General features: G+C 37.6%; 1 protein-coding gene across 1 annotated transcript in view; it reads right to left on the bottom strand.

Annotated features, from left to right (window-relative positions):
• Positions 1-8,018: 8,018 nt before the first annotated feature.
• Positions 8,019-16,737, bottom strand: part of SESTD1 (SEC14 and spectrin domain containing 1) — a 99,145-nt gene continuing 90,426 nt past the window's right edge. Inside the window, exon 17 of the mRNA XM_040227727.1 lies at positions 8,019-15,951. Within this exon, the coding sequence (XP_040083661.1) occupies positions 15,822-15,951 (130 nt within the window). The 3' untranslated portion in view covers positions 8,019-15,821. The remainder of the gene's footprint in view (positions 15,952-16,737) is intronic.

The raw sequence follows: 16,737 nt of genomic DNA on the forward strand, positions 1-16,737 counted from the left end.
GGGGTTGTATTTAACTTACAGATTTACTTTGAGTAGAATGGACATTTTTATAATATCTATTGTTCCAGTCCAGGAACATGAAATCTCTCCATTTATTTTGGTCATCTTCAATTTCTGTCATCAGTGTTGTATTGTTTTCAGTGTACAGGTCTTTCACCTCCTTGGTTAAATGTATTCTTAGCTATTTTATTCTTTTTGATGCAATTGTAAATGGAATTGTTTCTCTGATAGTTGTGACTTCTGTTCTGTATTTTCTAAGACTCTTGAGCATCCCTTGCACTGCAAGAACTAGTCAATCCTAAAGAAAATCAACCCTGAATATTCATTGGAAGGACTGGTGTTGAAGCTGAAGCTTCAAGACTTTCACCATCTAATGTAAAAAGCCAACTGACTGGAAAAGACTCTGAAGCTGGGAAAGACTGAAGGCAAAAGGAGAAGGGGACGGCAGAGAATGAGATGATTAGATAGCATCACCAGCTCAATGGACATGAATTTGAGCAAACTCCGGGAGACAGGGGAGGACACAGGAGCATGGTGTGGTGCAGTCCATAGAGTTTCAAAGAGTCAGACACAACTAAGCAACTGAACAACAACAATATTCTCTACCTCTGTTGTAGTTCTGCGTTCATCCACTCTTGAGTTCAGTGAGTCTCTTTATGACCATTACACTTTGAATCCTTTATCAAGGAGCTTGCTTATTTCCATTTCATTTAGGTCTTTTTCTGAGTTTTTTTCTTGTTCTTTCTATTGGATAATACTCCTCTGTATTCTCATTATACCTAAATGTGTGTTTGCTCCTTTGATTTAGGTAAATCAGCAGTCTCTCCCAGTCTTGAAGGAGTGGCTTAATTTGGAAGATGTCCTGAGGGTTTAGAGGTGCAATCCTACTTACACCAGAGCCAGGTGCTCAAGAGGCATCCTTTCTGTGGGTTCTATGTGCCTTCTTGTAATGAAGACACAGTCACTGGTGTGATACCCTGTCAGTGAGGCTGGACCTCAGACAAGCTGCAGGGTCCAGCCATTGCTACTGCACATGATGGTGGGCAAGGCTACTGTTTGGCTGGCTGTGAAGCCCAGCTGAGGTGCAGAGGTGGGGGGTGCCCTCAGTGTGGCATGCCCACTGGCACTAACAGGTTAGAGAAAGAATTTTACTATTTTGCCAGCCAGTGCTGACATTACATAACCTGGGGTCACAAAAAATGGCTCCCACCAGTGTCTCAGTCCAAAGGGAGCATCCCAACTGGTTCTTTCCTCTCTGGCAGATGCTTCATGATTAGTAAGTGAATCCCTTTTATCTATGATCTATGTACTTTTCCACCTGATGGGTTTTTTGCTGGTTTTCAGGTTGAGTGAGTCTGCAGGTATGTCATTTAAGAGCGAGTTTTCCATTCCCTGTGGTTCTATAGCTTTCCTAAACATATTCCCTATTGATTTTCAAACCCAAAGGTATTTGGGGGGCTCATTTCTCCTACACAGAATTTAGAGGTTCTGCTGCACCAGCCTGCCCCCTCCATATTTTCAGGGAAATAAGAGGTTGGATGGGGCTTCCTTGGTAGCTCAGCTGGTAAAGAATCCACCTGCAATGCAGGAGACCCTGGTTTGATTCCTGGGTTGGGAAGATCCCCTAGATAAGGGATAGGCTACCAAATCTAGTATTCTTGGGCTTCCCTTGTGGCTCAGCTGGTAAAGAATCTGCCTGCAATGTGGGAGATCTGGGTTTGATTCCTGGGTTGGGAAGATCCCCTGGAGAATGAAAGGCTACCCACTCCAGAATTCTGGCCTAGAGAATTCCATGGACTGTATAGTCCATGGGGTCATGAAGAGTCAGACATGACTGAGTGACTTTCACTCACCCACTCAATGCAATGTGACACTCCTCTTGCCATTAACATCTATAGAGTGGTTAGGCTTGAAGATATCCAAGTTATATAATATTTGAATAGTTTCCTTAATTTCCTCCTTCATAGCCAGGAGGCCTGCATAAGTAACAAAGCTGAAGCAAAGGCACATTTTAATCAAACTCAAGCATGAATTCAAACTCATTTCTTTGAAAACAAAATTTTGAGATTAAGGAATTGGAAGGAAGCTTTGTGGTTCAGAAGGTATGCTCCAGAAGAATAAGTAGGATGCATTGTATTTAGACCCTCTTCACAGAATTCCACCTCCTAAGTACATTTGGATGTGAAAATTTTGCAGAATGAAATAGATAAGAGTAGCTCATGGGGAACTTCAAGATACAGGTTCATTTTTGTACCCTCTCAGTCTCTGTTCCTTCTGGTCTTCTTTGCCCACCACCTGCAATGGGCCCCTAGCCTCTGTGCTACCCACTCCTGCCCGTACTGTTTATTAGTCCACATCAGATGGCTCTTATCTTAACGTGTTAGTTGATGATAACTTAAACGACAGCCTGTTCTTGATGAAGTTGCATTTAGAGGAGACTCTTGACTAGAAGAGATGGCATTTTTACATTCAGAGAGTGGGCCTGCAGAAAGCAAACCTGTGGTTGTGCCCTCTCTTTCCCTATCATCATACTTGTATCCCTGAGGGAAAAGCCCTCTGAAGGATCAAATTGTTAAAAACTAATATTGGCACAGCAAAACATCAGGGAAGGAGGTGGAGTATCTGCCCTCAAGGAGTTTGCAGTTAGGAAGTTTACAGATAAAATTATCAATATAGGGTGCTGCTTATATGTCAACTTACCTCTTAAAGAATTTATGATCTCATGTAACTACCAGAGAAACATTTTCAGATATTTTCTATCACTAATCTCATTTTATTAAGGAAACTGACTAGATACACTAAATACCCAAAATTATAAGGTTTATGAGGTTTAACTCATGCCAATCCAACACTAAAAACAAGACTGCTAACCACGGGCTTTAAACTGTAGAGTCAAAGCATATATAACTCCACAGCAAACTTATAAATTGAAAAATTATACAGTTAATCCATAAACAACATGGGTTTGAACTGCATGAGTCCACTTACATGTGGATTTTTCAATAAATATGTACTATAATATTATAAAATCAGCACTTAGTTGAATCCACAGAGGTGAAACTATGGATATGGAAGTTTGACTGTAAAATTATATGTGGAATTTTAACTGCAGCAGAAGGCTGGTGCCCCTAACCCCCATGTTTTCCAAGGGTCAACTGTAAATTAATAATTTCAAGTATTTCAAGTATATCCAGGTAAGTTCTACATTTGCAAATTCTTTTCACCATTCATCTGATCACGTGAGGGAACCGGCTCTCTAAGGACAGTCTAAGGACCTGGGTCTTGTCTCAGTCTGACTCATCTGTCATCAGTTGATACAACATGCTGTTCCTGTATGTCTCTTTTACCCCACAGGTTGGGCCTTGTTTTGTATTTTACATTTTATATAGAAATATACTATTGCAAACATACTTCATATATTTATACTATAATACTACAGCCATTATTCTCTTCTTCCAAAACTTAATCTTGTTTCTCCATTTTCTCCTACCCTTCCATTTTCACTATTTTCTGGCTGTTTTGTACTTCTTATGTTATACATTTTATTCTCTGAATTCTGCATCCTGCTTTCTCCCTCCATGTTGCGTACTGCGCCCATTCAAGTAATACACTTTTCAGCTACTGCTCTTCATTTACCACCTTCTGTCTTAATCATCTTTAAGCATATAGCCCTTCGTCTTCATCCCCCTAAATTTGCTGACACCTATACTTATACTCTCACAGCCATACATGACCACTGGAAAAACCATAGCCTTGACTAGATGGACCTTTGTTGGCAAAGTAATGTCTCTGCTTTTCAATATGCTATCTAGATTGGTCATAACTTTCAAGGAGTAAGCGTCTTTTAATTTCATGGCTGCAGTCACCATCTGCAGTGATTCTGGAGCCCAAAAATATAAAGTCTGACACTGTTTCTACTGTTTCTCCATCTATTTCCCATGAAGTGATGGGACCGGATGCCATGATCTTCGTTTTCTGAATGTTGAGCTTTCAGCCAAGTTTTTCACTCTCCTCTTTCACTTTCATCAAGAGTTGGACTGTGAAGAAAACTGAGTGCCGAAGAATTGATGCTTTCGAACTGTGGTGTTGGAGAAGACTCTTGAGAGTCCCTTGGACTGCAAGGAGATCCAAACAGTCCATTCTAAAGGAGATCAGCCCTGGGTGTTCTTTAGAAGGAATGATGCTAAAGCTGAAACTCCAGTACTTGGGCCACCTCATGCAAAGAGTTGACTCATTGGAAAAGACTCTGATGCTGGGAGGGATTGGGAGCAGGAGGAAAAGGGGACGACTGAGGATGAGATGGCTGGATGGCATCACCAACTCGATGGACATGAGTCTGAGTGAACTCTGGGAGTTGGTGATGGACAGGGAGGCCTGGCGTGCTGTGATTCATGGAGTCACAAAGAGTCAGACACGACTGAGTGACTGAACTGAACTGACACTTATACTCAGCCAGGGATTTTATTAACTTATGTCACAAAAATATTGTTTTAGTAGGAAAGCGCTAATTTTTGTAATGCTCCTACAAGGAACTTTTGGTTTTTGTTTTGTTTGAAAGCAGTCTTAAAGGCAGTGTGGGACTGGCAAAAGACAGACATACCAATCAATGGAACAGAACAGCAAGCTCAGAAGCAGACCCAGGAAACTTAAGAACTCAATACATTTTCACGGAAGTATCAGAAATCAGTGGGAGGGACAGGTTATTCAATAAGTAATGGTGACAACAGTTGATGCTTGGGAAAATCTATCATATTAGATCATTATCTCATATAGTGCATCAAAATTGCTTTTGGATTTAAAAGTGAAAAATAAAACTTTACAAGAGGAAAAAAATTTAAGCTGAAGGAGAGGATTTTTCTATGCTTTGAGGCTATGTAAGAAATAAAAAAGACTGGTTAGTAGATTTCACCATAAAAATAAACATACTAACATCATCAAAATTCATAAAGATTTAAAAAAACGATGAAGTAGGAGCAATACTGCTCCAATATGATAAAGAATTATTATCCTTGCTATATAAAAATTTTCTATGAACAAATAAGAAAAAAAGGCTAAAACTCCGGAGGAAAAATACAAACAAAACAAAACAAAACAAACAAACAAAAAACACACACAGGCAAGTCATCAAGAGGAAACAGAATGAATAATACCAAATTATAATATTATTTTCAGCATCATCGCAGTTAAAGAAATGCAAAATAAATTTCTTTCTTTCAAAAATTTGCAAAGGCTTTTTATAAATAACACTTCATGCTAGAAGGAAACCCATGAAATGTACACTTTTGATGCAAAGCACAAATCTGCTTCTGGAAAACAATTTAGTCACAGCTATCAAAAATCTTAAAATATGGATACATTCTAATCCAACATTTTTACTTTAAGGAATCAATCTCAAGGGTAGACACAATTACAATTAAGTACAAGGACGTTCACTATAGCATTATTTATCAAAGCATTAAGAAAGAAAGAGAAACAGGAATGAAATAAACATTTTACCTAATAGTAATAATAGTTATGGTATTATTATTGAATATTACACAGCTATTGACTAGCACTGGCAAAATTTAATAAAGCAAAATTTTTATGTTACAATGACTATAAAGAGCAGAAAATAATAGTTGAGTAATGGTATATAATATTGTTAGGTTAAGGGAGGGCTTCAAACATTAACTGTATATTTTCTGCATTATGGGCAGTTTTACTTTTAATATTTTTCTTATTTCCTAAGATACTATTTAAAAACAATAACTATACTTTATTCTGATATTTAACAGAATTTTAAGGAATAAAGCAAAAACGGACAGTTGACCACAATCAGTTTCCAACTAATAAATATGTTCTAAAAAGCTATTGGTAGGTCAGTTGTTCACAACTTGCAACAAATGATAAAATTAATACTAACTACAGTTCTAGGTCATCCAATTGAGTAGTTTGATTAATCCAAAATGTAGCTGAAGAAGACCTATTGCATTTTAATTGTTCTTATGGGAAAATGTGTCCCCAGTTCTAACAGAACACTCTAAGGAAAGCCTGGCCCTGTCATCACTATAGGACTCCCCTGTAGACTCAACTGTGTCGACAAGTGGGTACAGCTAACAGTACTACTCTGAGAGTGTTCTAGATAAAGAATAAAATGGGTTAGAAAGATAGGAAAGTCTGCTGTTGACTCATTCGTGTTCTCGTCCAGTCTTTGACTAAGAATAGATTACTTATCTTGAGGGATTGGGAGTAACTCATCGTCCTGGGGTAGAGGAACTTGACCCTTCCAATGCAGGAATGGCTTCATTAGTGTCAACCTGCAGCAACAGAGTTATTATTGAAATCTTCAGAGTATTTGTTTTGCTTGTCCATTCCTAAAATGGAGCATTGTCCTATACAAAATAATTTGCTTGAAACAGACCTGAAGAGAGGATGTAAGGAGACTTTAATGCACATATTCTTAAGGTATTTAAATCCATGATGTTATCTTCTACATATCTCCCGTACTAAGACTTCAATGAGATGTACTTTTTGTAGCATTTGAAAATAGAGAGTATACCGAGTTTAAAGATTCCATCCCCCCTGATTTTCATATCTATTTTTGCCTACTTCACCTTGTTGCAAAAGATACTTCAGAATATACTTGCTAGGCATTTTATATTTAGAAGATCTTTAAAAATACCCATTTGAACAGAAAAATCAGAAAAGTAACAAACATAAGAAAATGATGATGATCTATCAATTCCACATTTCAAAGATAAGTTCTATAGTTATTTTCATTTTTAAATGGGTTATAACATTTCTATAGTTTTGGAACTTTTCCCACTCAACAATATACCATAAATACCTTTCCAATATTTTAATTTCAAAAAATATATTTCTGTAACAATATTTTAAACTTACAGGATAAATTTATTCAAATCTTTGGGTTGTTGTCAATTTTTTACTCTTAGAAACATATTTATAATTAAATCTTTTTGAGATTAGACACTTTAAGTGGAAGTTAAACTTCCAGGTAAGTAAGTTATGGTTTGGTGCAGTACAAGACTATTTAATATGGGAGTATGGTTTGCTAACCATTATATTTAACTTAATCATGGCCACAAACTAGCTTTTTGCTTATTGTTCACTTTCAGTTTTTCCATCTTTTTTTGCTGTTGCTGTTGTTAGATACTATCTCTAGTCCCAGCAAAAACTGGGTATTTCTTCCTCTCATTTTAACTTTCTCCTGAGAGTTCATGTTTATGAGAATACTTTTGTGTAGATTTTATGCAGAATGTGGAACAACTCTGTGAATCCACCGTGTCTAAAGGGAAATCTAGAGGCAGCGGTGGACACTAGTTGGGAAAGTGAACGTTTTCATATATATGTATATATATCTCTTGCTCGTATGTTGAACTATCACTCAAATATACTTAACTTCATCCAACAAGGCTTGCCAACTTCCAAATTCTGGCAACTCTGAATTCCTGGCAGCCATTCTGGAGCTGCTATTGTGTTCAGCATAATATGAATGTGTCATATGAAGTACAGCTAACTTTCTTCTAACATGCATTCCCCAACCCCAAATACACTCTCTCCTTCGCAGTCTTAAAAATGGACTTATTGGTAGGAACAAAGGAAATTTGACCACTGCCATTGTGATGAGAACCTAACAATTTTTGACAATGTGGGACTTACAGAAAGTCCCGAGTTTCTGTGCTAAGCCTGTGGGAAGGCAGGATGGGAGCTTTGACAAGGGAAAGAGGCGCACAGGTGAAGTGTGTTTAGTCTCTGTCTTCTAAGACTCCAGATAATTTCAGAACAAAGGAGTTGAATTTTTGTCTTAATAAAATATTTTTATAGAATATTGATAAGAAAAAAAAAGTAATGTAAAAAAATCTAATTTGAATGATTTAAAAAATGCAGAATTCATCAGATTATCTTATAGAGACCAGTAAGACTTAATTCTCCCTGGATGTCATCCAAGATCATTAGTAACAGAAACCAAATTTATTGTCCAAAGTGATAACATATCAAAGAAATACATACCAAATCTGTTGCCATTAATTAGTTTTTAACATCTTTATTGCATTTACAATGCGTGTGGAACATTATAAGGATTTACAGTAGAAGCCAAATATCCCAGCCCTTAAAAATAAGAAAGACTGAATGAACCATACATAAATATCTTTGAACACAAGCACTGGAAACGTACATGTGATTATGATTTTACAGGCTTGTACAGGTAACTGCTAAATGTAACATAACAGGTGGGAAGGGTAAGACAAAGTGGATAAAAGTCACTAGGGGTGTGAAGTAACTGTAGCTGGGTGGTACTGAATAAAAAGACAATGTTGAAATATGATTTGATTTGTAAAGGCTAAAATGTCCTGCAAAAACATAGCTACTTCCTAAGCACAACTGTGAGGTAGAATTCTCCCCACCCCGTTTTCTGGTTTCTTGACCACCGTTTGGGGGATTTTCCATCCAGATGCTTCTCTTTCACGCTGCTGTACCTGGGACTAACCAGTAGGACATGTTCTTTAATACCTCTCCCACCCCCATTGAACAGAATGAATCTTTTCTGTTATCAGTCTTACTTTGCCTACTGAAAACGGGTGGCAAAAGTTAGTAATATAACAAACCAATGCTGTTTCTTCTAGCTAATATTATCACCATGCTTGGCTAAATACTTTAATCATTCAAGGAGTTACACTAAAATCTCAGGGATAGGTACCATGTGGGGAGCTGTTTTGGGCAGACAGGCATTTGTGTCCTTCAACACTAACTGCCAACTGTGAAGAATGCCGTTTTTTTTATTCCAAATCCACTTCTAATACTTCAGATTATGGGTCATAAAAATAGTTTACAGTTTTCTACACATTCAAAATGTAGTGAAAATCCAGGACACAGCACACCCACATTGAAAAAAAAGATATGGAAGTTTCTTTCAAAGCTACCCTATGACACAGAAATTCTAATCCTAGGTATTCACCCAAGAGAGATGAAAGCCTAAGTTCACATAAGACTTATGTTAAGAATAACCATAGCAGCTTCACTTATAATCGCCAGTACTGCAAACAGCCCAGGTATTTATAAATAGGAAAATGAATAAATAAACTGTAATACAGTCATACAATGGACTACTACTCAGCAATAGAAAAGGAATTAACTATTAATACACACGACCACGTGGTTAAATCTCCAAAACATGGTAAGTAAAGAAGTCTTCAAGAAAGACACATGCTGTGTGGCTCTATTTACACAAAGATCTAGAACACAAGATCTGATTTAAGGTAGAACAAAGAATAGTGGCTGCCTGTGGAAGAGGATGTGGGTGAGTAGAGGACTGACTGGAAATGGCAACATGGGAATTTTTAATAGTATTTTATATTTTGATAGCACTGTATGCATTTACCCAAACCCAGCAGATACACACTTCAGCAGATACACACTTAAGACTTACACATTCATTGTATGCTAATTTTAAATAAAAGTGAAATTGTAAGCATATACTGAATTCTAGCTAATGACTGAAGTATTCAGTAGGAAGTGTGTAGATTTCTTCAATTTAAAATGCATCAGAAACAATCTGAATTGGTGAACTGATGGATGGATAGATAAGTGACAAAGCATAGTTAATGCTAACTAGCATCTGGGTGGTGAGTATACTATAAAATTTTAAATTTTTTATATGTTTAAAAAATTCTATAATAAAACTGCTGGGGAAAAAATTCAGGGCATACTGGTTACAAAATAATGCTGCTGAGAATTTCATTACTGATTTCATAATCATAAATTCTTCCCAACAGTGTCAACTTAGAATCTTAAGAGCTTGTGAAAGGATATTCCTGTGTGAGGTAAGCAATCAGTTCTTGGATCTATGCTGACTTAAAATTGTCAAGGTGATTTTTCATCTCCTTTGTTGGTTGTGTAGACTAACAGAGTTAAGATGAAAAACATTCTAAAGGGAAAAATCAAGCACATTTTTACTGATTTTTAATACTAAAAAAGAGCCAGAGTAACTGTAATAGAAAAGATGTGTAAAACACGATGTCAGGCTTGATCATAGTGAACAGGTCCCCGCTAGTCAATGGAAGGACACTGGAGTCACCCTCCTGTCTTTTCAGGAGTGACACATTTGGAGACACCCTATAGAGATGGCATCTGACTTGTAAATACTTCTAAGGGGACACATGAGGATCACTAAGAATGGCTTCAGACTCCTATAGCCTTTTGTCAGAAATATTTAGTATTCCACAAGCCTGGCCTAAGATTCCTAACAATGCCACTCTCCTATTGAAAGCTGCTATTTTTAGTTATGGTGACTCAGTGGTAAAGAATCCGCCTGCCAATGCAGGCGAAACAGGCGTCGCGGGTTTGATCCCTGGTTGGGACGATTCCCTGGGAGAGGAAATGGCAACCCACTCCAGTATTCTTGCCGGGAAACTCCATGGACAGAGGAGCTTGGCAGCCTCCAGTCCAAAGGGTCACAAAGAGTTGGACATGACTTCGCGACTGAGCACAGAGCACAAGAATTTCTGTCTAATTACCTATGTTATTGCGTGTGTTGCTTCCTAAAAATTTTCTAACAGAAATAATCTTGATTCTTTTATAATTTTACTTACGGCTTTCACAGTGTGTAGTTATAGTTCTGGCTTTTCCTGTGATCTCTAAGTTCTTCCTGTTCTAGCACAGGCTCTGCCTTTTCCTCAAGCACACGGACGAGTCATGTTTTCAAGTCTGCTTTAAAACACTACAGTCACGTTACTCAGCATCATACCCGTGAGCCTTTTTCAGTATTCAACATTCCCATGGATTTATGCTATTTCATGAAGCACCCGCAGTTCTATCAGCCTCTATTATAGGACCAGTCTTTTGCTCTTACTACCACTGCCCAAGTTTACCAGGATTGCTCTTCTCTAACCTAACTGCACCAATGGTGGTCAGATTCATGCTCTTGTTTCTACAGGTTGGTGCTGACTCACTAAGATCATGAGTATGACTTCTACTTACTTTTTACTTTTCAATGGAAGTGTATCATGTCCTGTTAACCTCAAAGTCGAAGATACTCCTCCCGTGTCCTCCATCTGGCTGGCCTATCATCCTGCCACAACAGGGCTAATTTGTCAGTCTTAAAAGTCTTGCTGTTTACTGCAGAGCTCACTGGCCCCACCCTCAGTATTGCCAGTATCCTGAATGGAGGGAAATGGGAGTGTTGGGAGGTGAGCAGACAAGGTGCCCTTCCCCCCAAAGCCCCGTGCTTGCCATCTGGGACAAGAACACGATTAAAGAATGCTCCTCATTTTATTCTGGAAAGATAATAATCCTGCCATTTTGAATAACATTTTATTTTTCAAGACTTTTAATATAATTATACCTTATTCTTAAAATTACTTGATATGATTTCTCTATTTTACAGGTTCAGAGAAGTTTAATGATTTTTCACCCAGGTTGGTAAATGCCAAAACCAGATTCTGAAGTAAACGCCACCTCTTTTCATTATATTCACTAGAGTTCTTATTTTAGCCCAAGTTTACAACCTTTCCTGTACTATTCTTGCCATTATTTGTGTTTCTTGGCTAAACCTAGATTTTCTGCAGCACACACCTAAGTCAACTAATGTCAGGTGTTAAACCTGCACTTCCTTTTCCCTCAAGGTGACTGCTGCCCCTCTACATATACCAGGAGCGAAATTTTCCACACCCAACTGGAGCTCTTTATTTTTTAACTGAAAGTTAACTCTAGCTAAGTTTTGCTAATTAGGTTAACTGGTCAGCTATATTCTAGTCCACCTTCTTAACCCTAGATGTTTCCTTTTGAGGTTTAAACAAATATATCCCAAACATACATCTCTTGTCACTGATATTTACCAATGTTAATCTCCTATAGCGTTCTCAACAGACTCAAGATGGGGATGATTTTAACTACTATAGTTATGTTCAGTTTTTAGTAACCACAGTACTCTACCATGGTCCTGTGGGGCTGGGAAAACTATACAGTAATTTCCAATCTTTCTGGCAAGGAACTTAAAACGTAGTAGAGATTTATGAAGTCTTTCTTCAAACAAAGCCAGTACAGAGACAGGTTCAACTCATCTCACAACCACGCCGTTTGTCACAGCGGGCTTATGTGTGATTTACTCGGCACTATCAGAAAAGTAACTGCCATATTCACATTAAGGAGAATGCACTAATAATACACTAAATAGAACACCCCGCACACCAACTGACAGTGAAACACACACGTTAATACCAGGTAATGCTTCGGAGCACTGGCCAAATTAAAGACCTATGACGTGAGGGAAGCATCCAATCCTCTACACAGCAAGGAAGCCTAGAACTGCCGACGTCTTAGCTGGCAGACTGAGCAATTTTATCACCCACGAGTTACCATGGTGGAATCAGGTGACCAACAATGAAGACTGGAATACAGTCAATTTTATCTGAAAGGAAGTTATCATCTTCACATCATAATTTTGCTGGGTTAGACATGTGTGAATAGATGCCTAAACTGTCCATAGATACTTAGCTTACACAGGAGCAAATTTATGACATGAAGACAAAAGAAAAACTCAAAGCAAAACAAAAAAATTAAGCTAGCCTAATTAACATTCAATAACTCCCTGAGATGAGTTAAGATAATGTGGAAGTTGTAGCACGCGTGCTAAGTCGTTTCAGTCATGTCTACCTCTTTGCGACCTATGGACTGTAGCCCGCCAGGCTTCTCTGTCCATGGGATTCTCCAGGTAAAATTACTGAAATGGGTTGCCATGCCTCCTCCAGGCGATCTTCCTGGCCCAGGGATCAAACCCATTGTCTTCTGTGGTTCCTGCATCGCAGGCAGATTCTTTATTGCTGAGCCACTGGGGAAGCCCAAGTTGTAGCCTATATTGTACCAATTAAAAATGATGGTTCTTTCTCTAGATTTTGCAGGCCAATGTTAATTTATGATTTACAAAGAACTTGTCTTTTCCAACAGATTGAAGTCACTTCCTTCACAGGTATTCTAGTGAACTGTGATCCTATGAAGAAAAATCACATTAGGGCATTGTTGGTTTTCATTCATAACTATGTCTACGGGTATTTGGATACACATATAGAAAGCAGGAGCAAAGTTACAAATGAAAAGTAACAATATTTACTATGTGTTAAAAGCATAATCTTCACTTGAAATACTCAAACCACAAATATTTCCAAATGTGCCTTACTTCACTCTTGCTGTAAGCAGGACAGATTAAGGCACATAAAATTAACTCATTTGACAGTAAGTACGGGAGTTGATGGTAGAATTAGAGAGTCTCTTTACTTACAATCCAGTTCCTTTCTGGCAAAGTCTTAGTAAGAAATAAAAAATTCTGTGAAATTCAGTATGAGAAATAGATATTGAGTAGAACTATCTCAATTACCTAAGTATCTAAAACTATCAAATGACTTCCTGATGAGTAGATTCTCTCAGTCAGTTCTAATTTTAGGAAATCTGTTTAAAACATACTTCAGACTACAATACAAGAGGAATTATTACTAACCCTTACAATAGACATACAGGGGAACTGAGCAACTATTACTGTTCAGTTGCTACGGCATGTCTGACTCTTTGTGACCCCACAGACTGCAGCACGCTAGGCTTCCCTGTCCTTCATTATCTCCCAGAGTTTGCTCAAACTCACGTTCATTGAGTTAGTGATGCCAGCCAACCATCTCATCCTCTGTCACGTTTTCCTCCTGCCCTCAATCTTTCCCAGCATCAGGGGCTTTTCCAGAGTAACTATTATGCCATGAGCAACATGCCGGGAAGAGGAGAAGTCAGGCCCACAAGTTTCCTTCCCTCGAAAGAGCTCATAGTGTAGCAGGTACAGATATAAACAACTATGGCATGTGGTTAGCACCGTCATGAAGACTGAAATGAAGAATCACAAACATTCATACTCATAGAAGTTAAACCCTAAAAGACTAAGGATTAACAAATAAAGAAAAAGCCTTTCTGGATGTTCTCAGAAGCAGTGGCAGCATAAAAGGGAGCAGTTAAATGTAGCCCCCAGATTTTCTGGCATGTCCATTAAAAAAGACTGTATCTCAAACCAAAATTACTCTGAGAAAGGTGAAAAAAATATGATAAATAACTTCACCTAAGTTGAAAATGTCAAGTAGGTAGCTGAAAGTACAGGTTGAGAAGTCCGGACCAGATACATAACACAGGACACTGGGATAAATAAGATACCCTAAGGACAGGAGACATCCAGAATCATTCTGAAGACAGAATCTGAGCGAGCACATTTTAGTAGATGCATTTTAAGTGACAGTTATGTGACTAGACTGAGTTACAACAGAAGGTAACATCGTCAAGGGAGGAAACACCATAGGAGAGGCTGCTCCAGGTAGGAATGCTGCAGAGGCAGAGGAGGAGAGAGGAGTGCAAACTGGAAAAAAAACATTCAATTCAGCAACTGGAGCACACCGCAAACCACTGCACTGCAGAGCTCCGTAAAGCCAGACTGCAAGGTGCTGAGCAGGCAGTGCTGAGGATGCAGGAGCAATGAATATGGGTTTCTGCAAGAAGCCTGGCAGTGAAGAAGGCTGGAAAAACCAGCAGGCTCAGAAGGAGCTTTTTCCACTGGAAGATACATGGACATTTCAGTAGACAATGGAAAGAAAAGAGCATGCTTTGCATAATTTTGTACTGATCACAGACTGTAAAATTGCTTTTAATCTTTCTTAAAAACATTTTCAGAAACAAAGATGAACACAAAATTATATGTATTTTACCATTTAAACTTAATATAAACTTAAAAGCATTAACATTTTATATAATTTCTAAAAGATGTGTACAATTTTTGTTATTATTCTACACCAGAATCTTGCATCTAGTCTATCATGACAAATTAAATGCTATTAACAATTGGTATTTTAGTTCCTGAAAGATTACTGATATAAAGGATGACATTTAAGTAACTATGTATATGCCTTTCCCAGCCCTCCTCTCCCAAAGACAAATATTTTCAGAACAGTTAGTAATTTAGATAACATTTTTCAAGTTGAAGAAGAGAAAAATGAGAGTGTTCCACTAAGATCTAAACTTTTCTTCACAATAATTTTTTTGATAAAACATGCTTATTTATTATATATACATGCTTACATATGAATTTCCTGGCTAAAATACATGCAACCAACATGAAAAAACAAATATTAAACCATCCTCACAAGCCTAAGAATGCCCTTTTAATTAAGGCACTCATGTTTGGAAACAGGATATAACCACCAAATTAAATAAGGTGTTTAAAAGAAGCCTTTTATTAAGCACAAACAACTTTTAATACATTATCAATACAAATAGGAAAATGTCTTTTAATGAATATGATATATCAAAAATCTGAAGGTTTTTCTTCATACTGACACAATAAAAATAATCAAATTTGAAGGAGAATTACAAAGCAAAATTTTGAGGACACCACTGTCTACTAATAACAGTTGAGCTATAGTCTAAATTTACTACATCACCTGGGGAGGAAGGGCAACCATCTTTTATAGAGAGAATTTCTAAACTCTTATTAGCACCATTCAAAGCTTATTATCAGTTATTCATCTGCAAACTGACAGGTCAGGTAAAGCTTTAAAGCAGGTTTTCAGTGCAATGTTTACAGTTCCTTCTCTTAAGATACTTGGAGTCTATGATCGCAAAGCATGTTAAACAATTCTGCCTTGGTAATTACAAGGTGTTAACATGTGGAGAGAAATGTGTAATGGGAAGAAATGAGGCTTATCCTGGCTGTGAAATGCATCTTAACGTATTGTAGCTAACGCTGGAGTATGCTGACGACATGCGGTATTACGAACAGCAGGTCTCTGGGAAGAAGGCAGCTATTAGCTCTCTGTAGTCATCATTTCTGGATGTCTCAGCTGCTGCCTTTTGAGACTAACTAGTTTCATCCTGTCTCTGATGTGTTCTGCAGTAGAAGCCATGTCACTTGGGCTCCCAAAATATTGTTCAGTTCTAAAAATCAAAACAGAAAAAGCTCAGATTAATACAAACCCATTGACTGTGCAGTGAATGCAAAAGGAAGCAAAAATTACCATAAAAATTACCTACGTGGTATGCCGTTAGTTCATTTGCAGACCATACTGTTTGAGTAGCAATTCGGTAGGAGAAACATTTTTTAAAATGGCATAAAACATTTTTTTAAATGGAAAAATATATATTAATGGTATAAATATCCTATCATGTATACTTATGATAATCTCAATAAACCAAACAATGCAACAAATAAACAAACAGTGCAACAGCAACAACGTTCTGCTTTCAGCTTGGCAGCCATAGATACACAAATATAAAATCTGTATGAGTACTTCAGTGCCAAGGACTGTGGTCATCAGATGTTTAATATAGCTGGCAAGTAAAATATCCATTCAATGTTAAGCCATCATTTGGGACATTAATAGGCAAAATCATTTAATTTTATCCTATTTGCAAAGACACAGTATTCAGAGTCATAGAATCTTTTAGAGCTCAAAGAGTTGCTGGAAATAATCTGGTTTAGCTCTTTGTCTTTTCAGATCGGAAAGCTAGGACCTGGAAAAACAAATGACTGAACTACAATCACAGTGGAGAAAACAGAATCTGAATGTGGGTCTTCAGGCAGGGAATCCAGAGAGACCACCTTATTTCTTTTATTGTTCTAGGAGAATGGTACAAAAGATAAATGTGACTAAGCTCACTGTCAAATTTTACACAGTATAAACAAATTACCATATAAAAGGGAATGGAATAATAATTGCAAAT

Source organism: Oryx dammah, unplaced genomic scaffold (genome assembly GCF_014754425.2).
Source record: "Oryx dammah isolate SB20612 unplaced genomic scaffold, SCBI_Odam_1.1 HiC_scaffold_27, whole genome shotgun sequence".
In the NCBI taxonomy this organism is placed as follows: domain Eukaryota; kingdom Metazoa; phylum Chordata; class Mammalia; order Artiodactyla; family Bovidae; genus Oryx; species Oryx dammah.